The 20,348-nt window shown below is 35.3% G+C and overlaps 1 protein-coding gene across 6 annotated transcripts in view; it reads right to left on the minus strand.

The window, feature by feature from the left end:
• Tei (irregular chiasm C-roughest protein teiresias) overlaps positions 1-20,348 on the minus strand; it is a 429,473-nt gene that overhangs the window by 160,065 nt on the left and 249,060 nt on the right. For 5 of the 6 annotated variants that reach the window (XM_083081803.1, XM_083081802.1, XM_083081798.1 and 2 more), the window contains 2 exons: positions 10,746-11,082; positions 9,169-9,404 (listed from right to left, as the gene is read on the minus strand). In XM_083081803.1, the coding sequence (XP_082937929.1) occupies positions 9,169-9,404; positions 10,746-11,082 (573 nt within the window). The remainder of the gene's footprint in view (positions 1-9,168; positions 9,405-10,745; positions 11,083-20,348) is intronic. The other variant, XM_083081801.1, reaches the window with a different exon arrangement.

Below are 20,348 nucleotides of genomic sequence, written 5' to 3' on the forward strand. Positions count from 1 at the left end.
ATAAATAAATATATAAAATAAATATAAAAAAATATATAAAAATATATAAAAAATATATAAAATAAAATAAGTACGTTTGATTAGAGCACATTCGTGTTATGCATTATATGAAATATAAAAATAGATTTTGATACGAAAATTTTTTATTTGCATAAAATCAAATAATTTCCTGCTGACAAGTGATATTTTAATTATATATTTGCCTCGCTCAAAATCCGTTGAAATAACAGCAACTATGGCATAACAATCGCAACAACATATTCGCCACGATTCCACTTCATCATTCACACGTGAAGTGAAAACACGACAGAATCATAAAACGAGTTATAACAGACGCATTTTCCAAACACGCATTGTCATCAATTACTTCTCATCGATCATAAATGACATATAATAAATCACAAACAGTATGATGGACTCAATGAGAGTACTTTAGCAGCACGCGGCATCGGTCAATTCAATTATCTTCGCTTGCTACAGCGCACATTACCGATTTTATTTAATGATTCTGAGTACTTGCATGTCCGACAATTACATTTGAATTTGAACCAAAAATTAATTAATCGCTCCGATCTGCGCTGACAAAGTCAGCACGAATAAATCGCGTCGGCGTCCGCGCGACAGACCATCGAGTGACAAAAAGACCTCATGACAATTCTCATTTGCGTATTTGTACGGGAACAAAGAGACAGCGTACAATCGCTGCGTCAGCGCGACATCATTTTTTAATCGGGATGAGATAATCCTCACGTTTCGGAAATTTACACACAGCCATACGCGGTTGGAGTGTTTTACACAGGGCGCCCGCCCTGCTATTATGCTCCCTGTGCCATTATGAACACCCTGCGTAAACGTTCTCCGCTTCATCCTTGACATCCGTTTCACTCGCTCTCTCTGCTGCTCGAACAACACGACGTTTCCGTTCCTTTGAACGATGACAATGATAGAAATAATGAACGTGCCGCCGGTAAATTCTTCCTTTTATCGTGGCGTGTAGCAGTAAAGTGTACACAGTGTAAAAAAAAAGAGTTTATGAATCAACCGTACTTTTGACTTTTGAATGCTTGTTGTAAAAAAGAGTGAGTTCGGATAATTATCTTCGCGGAAACGGCAGTATAAAAATAAATTTAATTGGAAATATTTTTAGATAATTTCCCTGGATGTTAAATGATTATTTTGATATTTGTGATTCTTTGAATAATATGCGATACATTTTTTTCTAAGTGTTGAAGTAATGTATTAATATTCTCCAACTTTTAAAATAACTTGACTATACAGGGTGTATCTGAAATGATGCACTAAACTTTAGGAGCGTATTCTACAGGTCAAAATAAGACTTTTTTTTCTTATGAACATGGGTCCGCCATGAAATGAACCCCCCTTCGAGCTAAAATTCGAAAATGTGTGAAATTGACCAAACACTCGCAACGCAAATTTATTTATCTCTCAAGAGAGGATGATAGGTAACGTCAAAACCTTTTTCTTTTCTGAAATACAGCCAATTTTTAATTTTTTCTCCAAACTTTAGGGACCTCTAGCTCGGAGGGTTCATTTGCGGACCCATGTTCATAGGAAAAAAAAGTCTTATTTTGACCTCTAGAATACGCTCCTAAAGTTTAGTGCATCATTTCAGATACACCCCGTATTAACTCTTACACCGTATTTTTGGCATCTTCAAGGTGTACAGGAGGGACATTTTTGTCCAATCCGTTTTCCAAAGGGTAAAAATATTGAAAAAAAAAATCTGAAAAAATTTACACGCCTTCTTCGATCCTTCTAAATAAAGACTAGAATAATAAATTTGCAAAGTAATTTGCTTTAATATATTTTTATTGCAAATATATGAAATGAAATGATCAAAATATATCTCTATGAAAACATTGGAAGATTTAAAAATGAAAATTAAATTAAAAATTGGCAATTTTTTATTTAATTTTTATTTTATTTGAGCTCCCCCCAAATTCCTAACTATTAATTTAAAAATGACTTCCATATACGGAATAAAGATTAATATAACGGATAAATATAACGGATTAATATAAGGATTAATAATATTATATTATTATAAATAACAAATTAATAAAAGTCGTATTTATGTAAAAATAATTAGTTTATTATAGCAGTAACTTATAAATACGTATAAATTTATCATATTTACTTATATCCATTACCACTATCCATCACCCATTTATTTAAAATAATATTATAATTCGCATATGATATACATATATAAAATAAATAATTTCCGTATAAACTTGTGTCAATTTCATCGATGCTCGAGGATCGCTAATAATTTCTCGAAGAAAGGATCATAAAAAAACATTGAGACAAGAATCTCAATTTCCTCGAATCGCATCGAGGTCAAACATGCTTGAAGCAGCAACGGTATCGATATGTACATGAATCAAAAAGCGCCACGACGTCGAACGCAATCGAAAGGCGATACGAGCGAACGGAATGACACGAATTTCGTTGACGTAGCTCTACATGTACACCGATAGAGTTCCGCTATTGGTCGGCAATAGTAGAGCGATAGCCAAAAGGGGAGTAGTTCGATATTGGTCAGACAGTGGAATGCCCTCTGTTCTCGCCAGACAACAAGATTTCTCTGTACCTTACACCGATCTTGTCAACCTTATAGAGTGGTAGCTCGCAGGAAAAGAAAGATAAAGAACAAAGAGAAGTTAGAGAGGACGATCGAAAGAAGAAAACGGAAAAATAGCAAGGAACTGCGAAGGTAGAAAGTAATGATGGCGAATTAAGTGAAAAATCGAAAAGATCGAACGATTACAAGTACCAGTAAACTGCTAAATGTCAGCTTTTTCCGCGCAGGCACGCGAGAAGATGGCAGTAAATTGAATTTCCTCCAGGAAAAAGGAGAAAAAAAGAGATCAGACGAGAAAGAGAGGACAGGGCACAGAAAAATCTACACATCTATTTATTCTTCTATTGCGCGAATAAATGAATAATATTTATAAGTAAAAATTTAAAAAGTAGAGAAGTGAATAAAAGAATTGCATGTAGAGAGAAATGATGAGAAATCGAGGGAACTAATATCACGAAAGGGCGAGAGGAGTGAAAGGTGTTTTGAGAGGTGCAGGAGAGGAAGATGCAAAGGTGGATGACTCGAAGATATATTCTGAGGAGGCCGCAGCCTGCGGCCAACGCGTGGGCTAAAGGGGCGAGCGCCTTAACATTCCCGTCTATTTGTCGAATAAAATACAGGGAACCTAGCAACCGCATAAAACGTACATTATTCTCAACTTTTTCTCGCTCACGGATTCGATGTCGAGCACTCGGGGAGCGCTAGGCAAATTTATCCCTATCAACCGCAGACGTACGTTCACCCGGAAGACGAGAGCCTTCCTCGCCCTTCCTGTGCGTTTTACCTACACGATGAGACGACTGAATTTTCGATAGGTGAAACGTAAAAGTGATGATTTCGCGGGACCTGATGTTATCGTTAAAAAACCCCTTCTCACATATTATCCACCCTCAAGTACACTTTTTCGAAATAAAAGATATGCAACGGTATTCAGGAAATATGCTCGTAATTTTCATAAATTACATTGACAGGCATAATAAAAATCGAATCAAACTAAATGTTCTTTTTTTCAAGTTACTTTTAAAATTTCTAAATAATTTTTTATATAAAATTTATTTCTGTTAAAATTATATATATTCATACTATTTATTATATTATGTATATATTTACACGTTTATTACACGTTTATTATACTGTATATTCTTTTTATCGTCACATATTTTAATACTCTTAATCGATTTGACGTTACGTATTTTAAATTAGCAATAATAATTTGAATTATTATTATAATGGAGCCTGCCAATATATTTCACAATGTTAATTCTGTAGAAATATGTCATTTTAAATCGATACGAACGTAAAATATGCGATACAGTTATAATTTAAGAGTAAACACGAAAATACCGGGATATAAATGAAATTTCTACCTTGCAAATTAAATTTGTATATTTTCTCATCATGGCTTTATGTTATAGTTATGTTATGAGCAACGTGCGGTATGCGTTACGTAGTTAAAGCTAAGTCCGATAACCGGAGAGACATGATAATCATAAACACATACCGCGTACATTATGGAATTATTGTCAAAAGGTATTATACACATCGACGTTACGACCGCCATTAAATTTATCGCAAATTTTCTGATATCCAATAGAGCTTTTAAAAGCCAGTACAATGTATAATACTCAACAATAATTTTGACATTATTAAAACATTGTAAAATTAAATCATTTAATTGCGGATCTTTCAAATTATGAATTATAATTAAATTATTCACATTTTTCAACATTGACATTAGATCGAATATTATCGAGCTGACAACAAATATACATAGAAAGAAAAAATTAAATTAAAAATTGAAATTAAAAATCTAATCCCATTCCTATCGTGCTTGGAAATGCGTTAGAGCAGAGGAAAGTTATATCGAGCACATCTTTGCAATTTCGGCTAAATCTTTGTTTTGTTTCTAATGCAATTAATTCAATTTTGTGTAATTCAAATTTATTGTTCTATTATCTGAATATGAAGGTTTACTTTTTATCGATCAAATGTTTTTTTTCTCGAAAATAGTTAAACTTGACGAAATAAAACAAGAATAACTTTTTGTTTTAGAAAAAGATATGAAGAAAAATCTAAAAATATACTTAAAAATATATAAAATAAAAGAAACCTAATTTGTCAGCTTCAAAGTTTTTTAAATTAAAAGGCTTGTAGAAGGATTTTCTCCTGACTCTTCAATATCAAGAAATCTAACTTGTTATTTTTTAAAGACCTCCTTTCTCTTAATATAAAAATAATTATTATAAATTATTATAAATTATTATAATCTACAGAGTGTGATATATAAAAATTATTTCAGAGAAAAATACTTCTTAAATTATACTTTTAAAAACAAATATCTTGATAGAGATGTGTTGTAGAAAAAATTTTATAAAAACTTGTGGGATTATTTTCACTTATTTTACATGCCCATACGAGAGATTGCCCTTTATCGAAACACCCTATATATGTATATACAGGGTGTTTTTTAATAAGTGCGAAAAATTTTAGGAGATTCTTGTCGAAAATTAAGGGGGCTTTTTTATATAAACATTAAAAAGTTCTAATAAAAAATTGAATAGGGGTTGCTAGTTTCATCCCCTTATAAATACGGGAGGCTGAAAAAAATATTAATAAATAACCTTTTTACTAGTAGAAAATATCCACCTAATTTCGTTTCTTTAACTTGTTCGAAATTTGAGAAAAAAATAAAAGCCTAATTTTTACCCCCATTTTTGGAGGAGTGTAACTCCACAAGGAGGAATGTAGGAGTATATGTTTATATGAAAAACCCCTTTAATTTTCGACAAAGAATCATCTCCTAAAATTTTTCGCACTTATTAAGAAACACCCTGTATATACGATGTATATTTATATGCATATACATACATATATACATATATATATATATATATATATAATACATATATACATATATTGCGATACTTGGATATCAATATGACGTAATACAGCTCTGTCTCTCTTGGCGACAGTATATCTCTCATAGAAATCTCGCGATTCGCACACGAATACAATATGGCACGGCATACTGTGCAAAACAAAGTATACAAAAGAAACACAAGGGCCATTGCATTTCAATGAAAGCTGACTTTGCCCGCATTGGCGTGCTGGACGCGCGCTTCCGGATTGGAACACCCAAGTTGATTTGTTTTTCTCGACTTCGCCAGGATAGACGTTAAGTGTACTCAACGTCTTATCGTGCACCGCGGTTTACGTGCTATATTTCATGCAGCAGGCAACTTTTAGCTTTCTTCTTTCGTATTTACTCGACCGGCTTGCGAAAGGTACAATAGAGAGAAGATATATCCGAAGATTTATAAAGTCGGTACAGTTCATTGAGATACGCGAAATAACTCAGAGTGCCGAGAAGTGAACGAAAGTAATTGCTTACGTTTCGAGATTTATTTGGAAGCAGTCAAAATCCACTTTTCGATATTACATCAACGACAGCATTTATTTATGAGTCGATTATATGCGAATTAAGCTCACGGGGATATTTATGAACAAGATACATTCAATATCGTGAGTTAATATTAAATAAATCTTACTTATATTAAAATACCTTTGTAATTGTTATCGTTCCCACATAAGAGTTTATTTATTTCTAAAACGCAAATTAAAAATTCCTTTTCCCTTTCGTCTATTCTAATACTTGGTTCGAAAAAAGTCCTCAGTAAAGCTTTATATTAACTTGCACGGCGCCAGTCATTTTTTATTTTGACACAGAAGATACATTCTTCTAATTAACACACGTTTTGAATTTTGTGAGGCTCTCTTTGGTTTCTAAGATATATATATACGATTTGAAATAAAATATTTAGAAAAGAGAATTTAATCTCAATGACTTTAACACAAACAAATGTTAAATCAGAAATAAATTTAGGTTAGGTTAGTTTCTTTTCAGGAGGAGGAGGACGAGAGAGGAGTCCTGCTTATCGCCTGGCCATTCGTTTATTTCAATATTTCTATATTTTATTTTTAATAATAAATACGTAGTGAAGTATTTAGTTAATTTTATCACATATATACAATGTTGAAATAAATAATCAATAAATTTACCTTTACCTCGTAAATTTACAACCTTTACCTTGTTTATTTACCTTTTCCTTGTAATAACGACTAAAAGTTCATAAAACTATACTGCTATATTTATTTCGAAATTCCTACAAACTAAACAATAATTCTAAAGCGTACTGGAAGGGGCACAATGACAGGCAAATGTAAATAAAAAGAATTCTTAGCGAAACTAAACAGTAATTCTCTCTCTTTCTCTCTCTTTCTCTCAGAAGCTTAATGACAGTGACATAATAACAAGCAATAAAAACAAAAAATGTAATGACAATACTACAATAAATATAAATATAAATATAAATAAAATATAAATAGACAGCAAATATAAATAAAAAAATATAAACAGATAGAGAATATAACAAAAAATAGGATATAAGGAAAAAATAATATGAGGCACAAATAAATACGAAAATTATAATACATATTCAAAATCGCATATATCAGAAAAAAGAGAGCGTAACAAAATTCAAAGCGTGTACTACTTATTAGAAGAATATGTCCTCTACAATATATATGAAAATAAAAATATATTCGTGTGTGTTGATGAGCTAATATAAAGTTTCACCGAGATCTCTTTCGCAAGAATGATATCAAAATTATAAATCTCTCGGGAATGGTAAATAATCTCCATCTGTATTAACGTTCAAAAGCGTCGTGCTAAGCAAAGCCGCGAATATACCGTTGGTAAAGATCGCTGTCAGTGCAAAATTTTCGCGCGGCAACCGAAAAATAAACATCACCCTGAAGCGGAATAACCAGAGGACGCATAGGGGAGAATGCAGAAAAACGCATATGAGGAATGTGCCAACCGCGCATCCACTTATACATACGCATTTCGAGTGGACGTACCACTTCACAAGAGATAACAATTAACCGTGTTCCCATCGTTCTACTCTACTACTATTGGTTGGATATTAAAAACAGGAAGACTATATGAAGCAAAGGTTTATTTAGCCTCGAACGATCCTGAAGATGCATCATGCATGCATCAACTGGCGATTACTTTGCCTCCCGAATTTGTCGCGGAGACAAATGTAGCTGATAAAACAAGAGTCGCATCTATTTACAAAAAAAGGAGACGTAAAACGGGAACTTTTAGGGCAAATGCATATTCATATAACGACGCGACCGGCGGATCCAAGTGGCACGAATTAATATGCATAAATCCTGCCATTACTGTCGACTCAGGCAGCTTAGAACGTCTCGTTCCGCAATTTATTCGTCGCCCGAACCCCTTGCTGAAGATTCTTAAAAAACAGTGACGCTACCTATAGTGTTTAAATGTGGGATAAAGAGCGCAAAAAAAATTTTAATTGTAAATGGTAACAGGTTACATGTTTCCTTTAAGTTGTATAATAATTGTTGTGTAACATTAATTGATTTTTATTTAATTGCTACAAAATAGATAAACCATTATTGCGCGAGCCAATAAGGCATGAGAAAGAAAAAAATTAATTTTTATGAAAATTTGATATTTTAAAAAAACGTACATCTGAAAACACGAACAAACTTTGATAAAAAATTTTTTATATCATTTCATATAATATAAAAATAAAATCGAAATATTCTCCGCGTATTGGCGTGTAATCAAATATATTTTAAAATTAAAATAATAATAAATGTCTTTAATATCGAATGCGACCATGATTTTTAGAGAAAGGTTATATGAAATGTAAAAGTGGATAACATCGAGAACAGTAAAAGTTTGCGTTTCCGACGTTATACGTTACGGAAAAATTTTTCTCTCGTATGTTATCGCTCCTAAATGTATCCGGCACATTCCTAAAAAACTTCATCAGTCAGAATTTTGTGAGAATTTAATTATTCGCGCGAAATTGAAAGGCTTTATGCAAGGTAGGATCGCATTTGCCAAAAAATTCATCTACATCTCGCTTTTTCAGGAAAGAGCGCATAAAACTGAGCTATAAAAAATCTGTTATTTTTTTATAATCGCCAAGATAAAGCGAAAAATTTCCTTCATATTATTTTATATTAAAAACAAATATTATGGCATATATAAAACCTACAAATAGCACAATTGTTTTAGTCATTGAAAACGTCTAAATACATGATATCCGAGTAATATTGATCGCACAATCAATAGACCAACCTATTAATATTATAAGAAATCATATACTTGATACCTATTGGAAGATAATTGAATCTTTAATAGTTTTAAATCTCTTTGATAGCTTTATAGATCTATTAAATATATCTTATTCAATATATCTACATGGCACTCTTCAAGTTCTTTTTCCAACAATATAACACGACTTATAATTCAAATAAGCATTCATAAATTTATAAATGCAAAATGTTCAGCGAAAATATTTACATATTTAATATTGTTTTTTTAAATGTAGATGGATATATAAATAAATATGAAAAATAAATTTTGCAAGATTCGCGTGAGTGACTTTAATTCTTCACGTCAATGAAAAATCCGAACTTCAAGGGATTAAGCGTTGAGAAAGGGATTGCAAGGTACTCACCGAGCACGACCAGCTTCACCGGTCTGCCGAAGAGGATCTTCCCCCGATCGTCCTCCAATGTGCAGCTCCACATACCATCGTCCTCTAATCTGACGTTGTCTATGTGCAACGCGGCGGTCGTCGAGTCGCCGATGTATCGGTGCCCGGTTCCGCTCATTTCCGTTCTCGTATCTATCGTGATCATGTCCACCGGGTTACCCTCGTGCAACCACGTCGCCGGTCGTATTCTGTAACTTCTGACAAGGAGCGCAACGTCCGCATTACTCCACTTCATGCACAACAAACTTCGTCATGGCCCGATCTTCGGGCAACGAAGCGACTTGGACTACTATCGCGGAGCGAGACTTTGTTTCCGTAGAGGGAATAATTTCACCGTGATGTTATTCGACACGGAAGTTACTATTACAAACTGAAACCGGATATTATAATATATACACGAAGGAACATTGTTAAACGTGTAGATATATGACGAAGATATGGAAACGTAATTTAGGAATTATGGATAACCGAGGGAAAGAATATTATTAATATATTATTTCGTCTCACGTGTATTCATTTGGAATTAAAATACACGACGTGTGTGTCTCATATTCAAATATAATATTTCAGAATATTGAAAAAATATACTGTTGAATATATATTAATCGAATAAATTGATTAAGGGGATCCCTCAACCTATCTGTTTTATCGACAAAACACTGTAATTTTTGGGCATGTGCCATTTTTTATTGTCTACGTAGAATTAAAAATCCTTTTCTACGGTTGAAGTATAGATGCAAACGGATATGGGGAAGCCGATTATATACTGAGAAAGAAAAAAAAGTATAAAATTATATATTTATTTATCGACTTCTTAGATCAACATGGCGTCTAAAGCTATCACCTCATAAAGACATTAGCCTTGTATAAATGTTTTGTAGCTTTTATGCATAAAACAATAGCATACCCAATAGCGGACTGCACAATAAAAACTTGAGGAACTGTGAAAATTGAGTTTAGTAGTCTAATTAATAAATGGCACATGCCCAAAAATTTCGGTCCGTATGTACCTGAAGTGTTGATAAAGTAGAGTAGAAAAAGCAGTGCATCTTCTTTATAAATAACGTGATAGAGAGAGATACGGGATGAGGATTAGATGAGGGCGCTGTAATCGTGTAAGAGTTCGCCGTTTAATGAGGGATCCCCTTAAGGGGATCCCTCATTGAACGGCGAACTCTTACACGATTACAGCGCCCTCATCCCGTATCTCTCTCTATCACGTTATTTATAAAAAAAATGCACTGCTTTTTCTACTCTACTTTACCAACATTTCAGGTACATACGGACCGAAATTTTTGGGCATGTGCCATTTATTAAGTAGACTACTAAACTCAAGTTTCACAGTTCCTCAAGTTTTTATTGTGCAGTCCGCTATTTATTCAACCGTAGAAAAGGATTTTTAATTCTATGTAGACAATAAAAAATGGCACATGCCCAAAAATTACAGTGTTTTGTCGATAAAACAGATAGGTTGAGGGATTCCCTTAAGATCGGTCGATGATTCTCAGTAATCGATTAAATTTAGACTCGTGTCTTACCTTGCTCCTGGCAGCAATAAGCTCGAGTAATTTCCTTCCAGCTTGCAGGGCAAAATGACTTTAGTGTGGGGTTTCTCCACGTATTCTAGAGGTGGATTGGACGACGTATCGGCCATGTCTGAGGATAGTGGAACATTGGTCGTGGTGGAGGAACTGGTAGACCATGACTCCTCCTCGGGGGCCAAAAGAGCAGCGGGCTGCGCCACTTCGTCGGGCAGAGATATCAATGTCGAGCTGGGTGTCGTTGTGCTCGTTGTGCTGGTGGTGGTCTTTCTAGAGCGCCGACTACCCTCCTGTCTACCTCGTAACGCAAAAACGCCAGCCTCGTTCACGGAACCTGCAACAACGCGATATAACGACGTCAGTCTTTCTACCATTATGAAGAAAGTTGCCGTGATTTCGCTTCTCGCTGGTGCCCTGCACTATTTGCAGCGCCTGGTCTAATCGCATTTCTGTTATTATCAACGTTTTTGCGTCCTAATTTTTAAATATTTCTAGATAAACCATCGCGTGACCTCTCGCAAAAAGTCGCTCCAACCACGAGAGTTCAACTATTATCGCTGGAATTATTTATACTGGCGATCGATTAACATTTACTAAACAACTAAGCATACAAGTAAATTAATTAAAGCGTAATATACTTGTGTACGTCGAGAGTTATATGATTAAATAGGTGTAATTATACGAACTCTGTACAAAGTTTACCATTCTTTTTGAAGAAGAGAAATGTTCTTCGAAGCTTAACTCTCTCTCATGTAAAAGCTTCGTCTAAATAAACGCAACATATTACCTTCCGCACCGCGCAAATTTTCCGTTTTGAACAGGGGGTTACATCCGCCCGAATTCAAAGAGCGGCTAAATTTTCTCGTCGCCTTTTACGGCGCGGAACAACAGACGAAATTAGTCGTCCGCCCCCTCGCGCCCCTACCACGCTTTATCGAGAGGTAAATATTCTGAAGGCTGGAGCTTGATCGAGTTAGCGCAGCCTTGGGAATTCGATAAAGCCACGACAAGAACGTCGTTGCGAAGGGCATTTTCCAGTCTGCGCGGCGAGGCCAGGCACCCACCCCATCCCTTTCCGCACGCTCGGTCGCCCACACCTAAAACTGCCTGCCTATCGAGCTTGGCCGACCGAGACTTCACGGAGGAAAACTAATTATGGTTCCGATGAGCCGCAAATAGCTCTGCAACTACCTAACCTAACGTAGCTAAGAGCTCTCTTTCCGGGATACGTCTGCTTTCTCATCTTGTAGCCGCGAGTTCCGCAATCCCTCTGTAGCAAACCCAGCAGTTGAGGGTGACCGACTGCTTTCCAACTTGTTTGCATGCCATGAGCTAGTTCTACGGCTGTTTCATTAACATTCTCTCTTGACTAACGGCTAAAGTATACATTCTTCCTTTCTTTTTTAACGTTACAATGTGACTTTCCTTAGGCAAAATTTATTATATTTAGGCAATGAGTAGACTTAATGAGTATCTCACAATTTTTTATAATTTTTAGGTATTTTTAAGTAATTTAATTTTTAAGCATCTTTTAATTTTATGGAGAAAATTTTATATTTTTCTCTTAGTTGATATTAATCATCGTCTTTTTAGAAATAATAAAATAATATAATATAATAAAAGTAAAATAAAAAAATGAATAAAAATAAAAATTATTAAAAATAATTAAAATAATTGAATAAAAATAATTTAAAAATTAGAGAAAAAATATGCTAGTGATCCCATTATAAATATAATACAATGTATATTACAATTAATTATAAATTTTAATCTTTGTTATTATAGCTTATCATATAAATAATTTATTATTAATTCGAAGAATATTATAAACAAACATTTTGTGAATAATTAAATAATTTTGTTTAATATTTCTTGTTTAATACTTGAGCTACTTTTGTTGAATCAACACGCAATATATAAATATGCAAGTTAGAAGGAAGGTATTAGTGCATGAGAAATATGTAAATATGTTTTACATAAGTAACAGGACTTCGATTCTACTTTTACCAACCTTCGCAAAGCCTTCGCGAAACTGCAGATTCCGCGGAAGATGGGCTGACAACCAAAGTTCTTCGTACTTCTCAAGAATTATTAAATTGAAGTTCTTTGAAACTACGAAGAGACGTGCAAGCCTAGTAAAACTTGATGAAATAGCGTTATGACGAAAGAATGCACAACATGCTTATAACATATATTATTTTTATCGTGATTAAACGATTACTAATTTATTATCATGTAACAACTATTCAATATTTTTGATAAAATACTTTTTTATCTTAAATATTTCATCAGTAAATATAAAAACTACTAAGACGAAAGAAAAATTAAAAAATGATTAAATTTTAATAATTGCAATGACAATTTTATACTTAATTTCGCATACAATTTAATTGTAAAAACAAATTTATTTGTTTGATATATAATTACAATTACTTGACTTTTGTTGATAACCAATGCAATATAATAAAATTTAAATAATTTGCAATTTAATAAAATAAAATTTCAATTTTAATAAGCAGTAAAAGTATATAATTAGGCAATGTACTTGTCATTTTATTATTTGATAAAGAACAAAGATGAGAGAATGTTTAAGCGAATTTATATAAATTATAATTTAATTAATCACGCATACTTTTTGCATATCTGCACTCATACATATGCAGAAATTCAGCGATCAAGTGATGAAAGCAACTGACCCAAATCGATTATTGAAATCAAGTGTTTATCGAAAACGGGCACAAAAGATAATACGGTTTTAGCTTTAGAGCCGCGCAAAGGATGTATCTAAAAAAAATCTATGGACCTGCGATCACATGCGATATCATGGCTAATACCGGCCAATAGCGAATGTGGGCTCTGTGTTCATCAACGTTCCCAATAGTATACCCGACTAGTTATACACCGCTATCGAGTGAATGTTGTTCGACGTTGATGCATGCATTATTCAAGCGGTGTGTATCCATTCATTATTCATGTCATGATCAATGGATGTCAACAGACCGCGATCTGTATCTGAGCACGTAGCTATGGCAGAAAGTGAAAACGGACGCTAAGCGAAATATACGGGCCAGGCTCAAAGGAACGTTGCTCTCGCAACGCGAACATAACGAATTTATCTATGTCGGCGACAACATAATAAACCTTTGGTTTCAATAGAATTGACACGTGCTTAGGAAACTTGCCGTCATAGAGCAAGTAATTATACCGCTCGAAAGGGCTAATTGCCACTTTCGAAATAGACTTCCATTTGACATTAATATTTATAGGTAAATGATAAAACTTTACATTAACGAAAAGATGATACAAGTCTGAAAATTATGATACATATTCAAAATCGCCATTAATTTGCACAGCATAATTTTCATCTTGATGTATATTAATATATTTATACATATTGACATATTATTATTTTTTGACATATATAAAAGATATATTTCTAAGTAATACTCGCATTGAATTTTGTGGCGTTCTTTTTTGGTCTCTGAAATATGCCAATTTGAATATGTATCATAATTTTCAGACTTGATCAGATTCATGCTGCGTAAATTAATGTAAAATTTAAAATTCAAAATTTAAATTTTAAAATTTTGATACAATTTACAACTAACGCTTTCATTTTTACTGTAAAATTCAGGGCGTTTAATAATTACTAGTAAGAGAGAAGAATCGAATTGCGCTTTTCTCCATACAATGGTGCGTGTTTCACAACAATGCAAGATGGAAAAGCGGTTAAGAGGATTTGTCACCTTGTGTCACGGAATAAACTCCTTTTCCCTATACGTGACGCTCTCTTCGTCGTGAAATTTCCTCCTGCATTCGCTGTCGCTACATCTTCGTCACTCTCTGCGTGTATCGCGCAAGGTATCAAAGGTGAAACACATAGCGTAAGAGTTCACCATAGGAATTCCAATAATTTGGAAAGAGAAGTGAGTAAACTCCGGGTGGAGAAACATTGCCTTAAATCCTGGAAGCGCTAGATTTGTCGAACGTTTCGGACACAGAGAGAGCTTTGCAATTTCACATCGCGAAATACTAAGCGCCGCATGAGCCAACTTTCGCACAAGTTGCGCTCTGCGCTTCACTCCGTCATCTATTTTTACGTTACCACCGCTAATTTCCTACTTTCTCGGCTTGGCTCGGTCGCAATTGGAATTTTAACCAATGTGAATATTTCGAGTATTTTCTCTCTCTTTCTCTCTCTTTCTCCTTTTTCCGAAGTGCCGTTATGATCTTAATAAAGAGAACGTGCATAAAAGTTTTTAGCTTCCGTATCTTACATGTGCAATGAAATGGGTATAAGATGGTATTCATGGTGAATTCTAAATGTGGTCTACGAATATATGATATGATAATTGCAATTTCCGCGTAATATCCAATCTTCAATTTGTATCGTGAGATACAATTGCTGGAAAAATCATTGAATTAATCCGGCCAATGCTCGCGCACTTTTATAATTAGGTCAACGGAGAATCCCATCATGCGTTTCATTACGATATCGGAATGTAAACGGAACGGAAATTAATACGAACGCGCGCGTAACTAAAACGATGATTAAAAAACAGGATGTGTCCATAAAATTAAAAATTGGAGTTTGCGTTTCGCTATATTTTATCACGCCTTTCGCCCTATTGTATGTGTTTGTTCGATTGTAGTCACCTTCCTTGCGTTACCTAGGGACCTATGGTCTCAGAACACATCAACGAGACCCGCCTCATCGGCCGTATTCAAATTCGAGGGGCGAGCAGTGTCCATCGCCCGCCGAAAAGTTTCCGGAATATATATTAGTAGAGTTTTGCATGTCGTCGAGCACGCAGAGAGCAGTCATGCCACACAGAGGGAAGGCGTGTACGGGTTTATACGTCGGATACCGGGGGATACTCTGTCGGCAGATGCCGAGGTGACCTTGTCTCGTGTATACAAAGCGGCAAAGTAAGAAGCGTTCCTGGGACACGTGTAGAGACGAGAGGGGACGAGAAATGGAGCGAGGAACGAGAAGCGGGAGGAGTGGATTCGGATGTATATCGTCGAGGGAATCTATCTTTCGCGGCGGAATTCGTAGCACGATCGTCTCTGACGGCAACGGTAGTGATTCTCGACCAGGACTCTCGCTCCTGCTCCCCCTCAACTCTGTTCGTCCTTGTCCTTGATTCTCGCCGATCCCCTGTGCTCCCCATTCTCGATGTCATCCCACACTAAGCCCTCGCTAATACTCTCTCAGCATGACGGTAGTTATAGCCCGGTTGTATCATTCCGACAATCCGCGTGCAATAATTTCGACGGCCACAACGCCTGCGCTAATTCGGATCGACAAGGCTATCCTTAGATAACCGATAATTGACTGATGTTTGGAATAATCGCTTTCTTCATGTAATCGAAAAAATTTTTCTATTAATATAAACTAAAGCTTCTCCCCCAATTTATATTATATTAGGTGGTAAACTTAATTCCTGCCGGTTTTTCGTCTCCAAAATTGATTTGTTTCGAAGGGAAGATGAATAAACCTTAATCAAAGTAATTTCCTCCATTTTCTATCACTTTTTCTCTCCGGTAACAGGGCAATCCCACGACGGTAGAACGCGTTTTCGGTTGTCCGGGACGTTCTTTGTCTCTCACGTCAAAACCACTGTTTCGAAAGCGTTCAAACCAAACTCTACATGTTCTTTCCGATGGAATTTCATCACCATACACTTCGGATAATAAGCGATACACTGAGGTCGAAGTAGTGAAGAAGCACATGTCGGAAAAACAGCTTATCGCGGTTCATTTTCAATCGATTGGAAAATCTCTTTGGCGTCGAGAAATCTAACCTGTGAGGACTGAATCACTTTCAGCAATGGCTAAATTACAAAAACATGCGACTTCACTGTCGAAACTCGCTAGCGTTGAAGTCGGTACCCTCTAGTAGCGAGCGGCAGGAATTAAGTTTACTACCTAATATTACTCTCTAAATTTCTTAGAGTGAAATCTAACTCCAAACGAGTGAATATTCACTCCAAGTGATAGTGAAAATACTGCCACTCGTAATTAGTAAACATTCACTTTTCACAAAAGTGAGCTGTTTAACTCTGAACGTAAAGTGAATGTGTCACTCGGATCGAAGTGAATAATTCACTCAATCAGAGTGGAGTCATCACTTTCGTCAAGTTATTTTTCACTCAATTACGAGTGAACAGATTCACTCTTAGGAAGTGAGATTCTAAGCCGTCTTTCACTAATAATAAGATAACACGTTACGTATATGACGTAAAGCTTCGATTAGTTGAAATGAGAAGCAATCATTGCTTTTTACTTGAATTAATCGAAGCTGAACATCGCACACAGCATGTTATCTCATTGTCGGTGTACTCTCTAAATTTCTTAGAGTGAAGCTTGCACTCAAAAAATTGAGTGACTGGTCAAATCACTCTATATAGAGTGAAAATATTCACTCTACAAAATAGAGTATACATATTTACTCTATTTTGCAGAGTGAATTTTTTAGTCTACAACAAAAAGTGAGAAGAATTCACTCCTATGAGTGAAAAATCACTCTAACTAGAGTGACTTGACCAGTCACTCAATTTTTCGAGTGCATTTTCACTCTAAGAAATTTAGAGAGTACCGTTGCATAGTATCTGTTGGTAAAATTACATATGATCGCAATAAGATTTGAATCATTTTTATCGGTTTTTGTTCTAAGCCGCAGTATTATCGAATACGAGAGAGGAGAACACTCTATGTTAAAGTAAATTGAGTAGTGCGGATATCGATTAAATGAAAAAAAAAGAAAACAAGAAGCATCCTCTTCTTGCGCGTAAAGGACTGCCTCTCGACCACCGCAACGTGTTGAGCCAGGTGCAGGTAACTAGAAATCGTTAGGATCGATACGACGATAACGGTAACCGTCGGCGACCGTAAACATTACAGGGGGCTCCCGGGAATCCATTTGTTTTTAAGCACCGCCGATACATTATAAACTGCGTCATCTCTTATTACCGTTGGCTTGAACTTCCATGCCGCGCGGGGGTGGTGAGAGCAACACGACTTTTGTTTTTATATTATCCCGCAGCGACTAACGCAATTCCGTTCATTCGCGATCCCAAACAGCGCGCGAACGTAATTGCGTTGTTCCTCGTTAAGCTCGGCTCTTATCCCGTGGGGTAAATAACCGTCGCATTCAAGGAGGGCGGGCGATAATGTTAAAAACATCGTGATCGCAATAGCGTGGTCTTACGGAAAAAGTCAACGCAGCAATTTCCTGCGAAAGTTGGCGATACCCAACGTCAACCAGTCGGCGTCAGATTCCTGGGCGAAAAATTCCTGTAAATATTAGGTGTATAAATAAGTTTTCCGCTATTTTTTTATGAAATTCAATGTTTATTAAGGGGATCCCTCAACCTATCTGTTTTATCGACAAAATACTGTAATTTTTGGGCATGTGCCATTTTTTATTGTCTACATAGAATTAAAAATCCTTTTCTACGGTTGAAGTATAGATGCAAACGGACATGGGGAAGCCGATTATATACTGAGAAAGAAAAAAAAGTATAAAATTATATATTTATTTATCGACTTCTTAGATCAACATGGCGTCTAAAGCTATCACCTCATAAAGACATTAGCCTGTATAAATGTTTTGTAGCTTTTATGCATAAAACAATAGCATACCCAATAACGGACTGCACAATAAAAACTTGAGGAACTGTGAAAATTGAGTTTAGTAGTCTAATTAATAAATGGCACATGCCCAAAAATTTCGGTCCGTATGTACCTGAAATGTTGGTAAAGTAGAGTAGAAAAAGCAGTGCATCTTCTTTATAAATAATGTGATAGAGAGAGATACGGGATGAGGATTAGATGAGGGCGCTGTAATCGTGTAAGAGTTCGTCGTTCAATGAGGGATCCCCTTAACGAATCGTACACGTACATTTTAATCATAAAAGTAATGCCCATTTTTCAACATTTTTTTCTATCTTTTAAATAAGTTGTAGAAAGGTCTTGCGATGAAAAAGCCATTTTCTCTTACTTGTTTGACATTTTCTGTCAAACAAGGTGCGGATCGATTGGAAGAAATAATAGTTTGAAGGCACTATGTTTGATGAGGATACTTGAACCTGACGAAACAGTAATTGCAGATCGCTATCGTCGCCAGTTACTCCATTTGAGCGAGGAGTTGGAAAGAAAACAACTCTACAGGGAAAGGTCGTCACCCAGTTAAATTTCTGCATGATAATACTGAACTTCATGACGAAATTGATCAGATACATTATTGGAACTCGACTAGATTGTTTTGTTCCACGATATATTTATCAGATTATTATTTGTTCCAATCGATGCAACGCGTCTTATTTGACAGAAAGTTTAGAAATGTCAAAGAAATAAAAAGAAAATAGCTTGATGAATTTATCGAAAATGAAGACCAGACTTTCTATCGATCCGAAACCTACAACTTACCTGAAAATGGAAGGAAGAAAAATGACGGGGATTACTTTCATGAATAAACTGCATATGTATAATTTGTTAATAAACATTAAATTTTATTAAAAAATAATAGAAAATTTATTTATACCTAATAATTATCCCCATAAATGCACTTTTCAACAACGAGACTAGTGTAATGTATTTTATTTGCGATACGATATGATATAACGAATACTTTTAAATATAAAAGACTTAGAAAGAGGGGAACTTTAGAACTATTTCTTTTTTTAAACTGCGAAAAAAATAAAATAACACAATGCTTGCAATGCTCTTTGCATTTTCATATTTTCCCCACCGTGTTTGTATGTTTGCTTCCTCAGTAAATATCGTATATTTTCTTTGCTGAGCACAGATGTCAGACGTGCACGACAAACCTCATAAAAATCTGAAATTATAAAGTCGAGGTCGGCGTTACAATATCTACTCGCGCCATATCTACTGCAAATAAAACGCGATCGCACATTGTGTGTTAAAAATTTAATAGCTTTTATTTTTCACGCGGAAAGCGGCGAGAAAAAGTTTACATTTTCCTTAGCGACAAGCTGCTCGGGTCAAATGTTTTTTAATCTTTTTCAAGCGGCTCCCGTTCTCTCTAACATTATTTCACCACTCTATTCATAACGCATTTCTTTTAATTAAATTTTAAATTATAACTTAATTTACAGATTAAAATATTACTTTGCTAAATTTTTTCTAAATAACGCATTTCGTGCGAATAAGCACGAGGGAAAATGCGATTTTAGATAATAAGTCCAATTATCTGTCCAATTAGCGGGAAAAGCTTGATTATTAGTAACGTACGTTTCAGGCATACAAATTTACAATGTGTGTACAATCGATAAACTTTTTCACGCGTTAAAGCGGCAGAGATAAAGGACGAGTCCCTTCGAGATTATTCGTGGTCGCAACGACCGAGCCTCGCTCGATGTGGCAAATTAGCGACAATCGCGGATCGGTACGCGATCCATTAACGGGCACCGCTATCCGTCCACGTAACGGATCCATCGGGATTCTAATCTGACCGCAGGGCATGCCTTCTAATATAGATAGAGGCTGATTAATTCCGCGGTAACGCGTCGGACGCGCGCGTTCCACGAGACGCGCGCGATCCTGATGATTACGAGGGCATGTGTAACGTTG

The sequence above is a fragment of the Camponotus vicinus genome, unplaced genomic scaffold, assembly GCF_025532165.1.
Source record: "Camponotus vicinus isolate PSW18456_S1 unplaced genomic scaffold, iyCamVici1.0 SCAF_11, whole genome shotgun sequence".
In the NCBI taxonomy this organism is placed as follows: Eukaryota; Metazoa; Arthropoda; class Insecta; order Hymenoptera; family Formicidae; genus Camponotus; species Camponotus vicinus.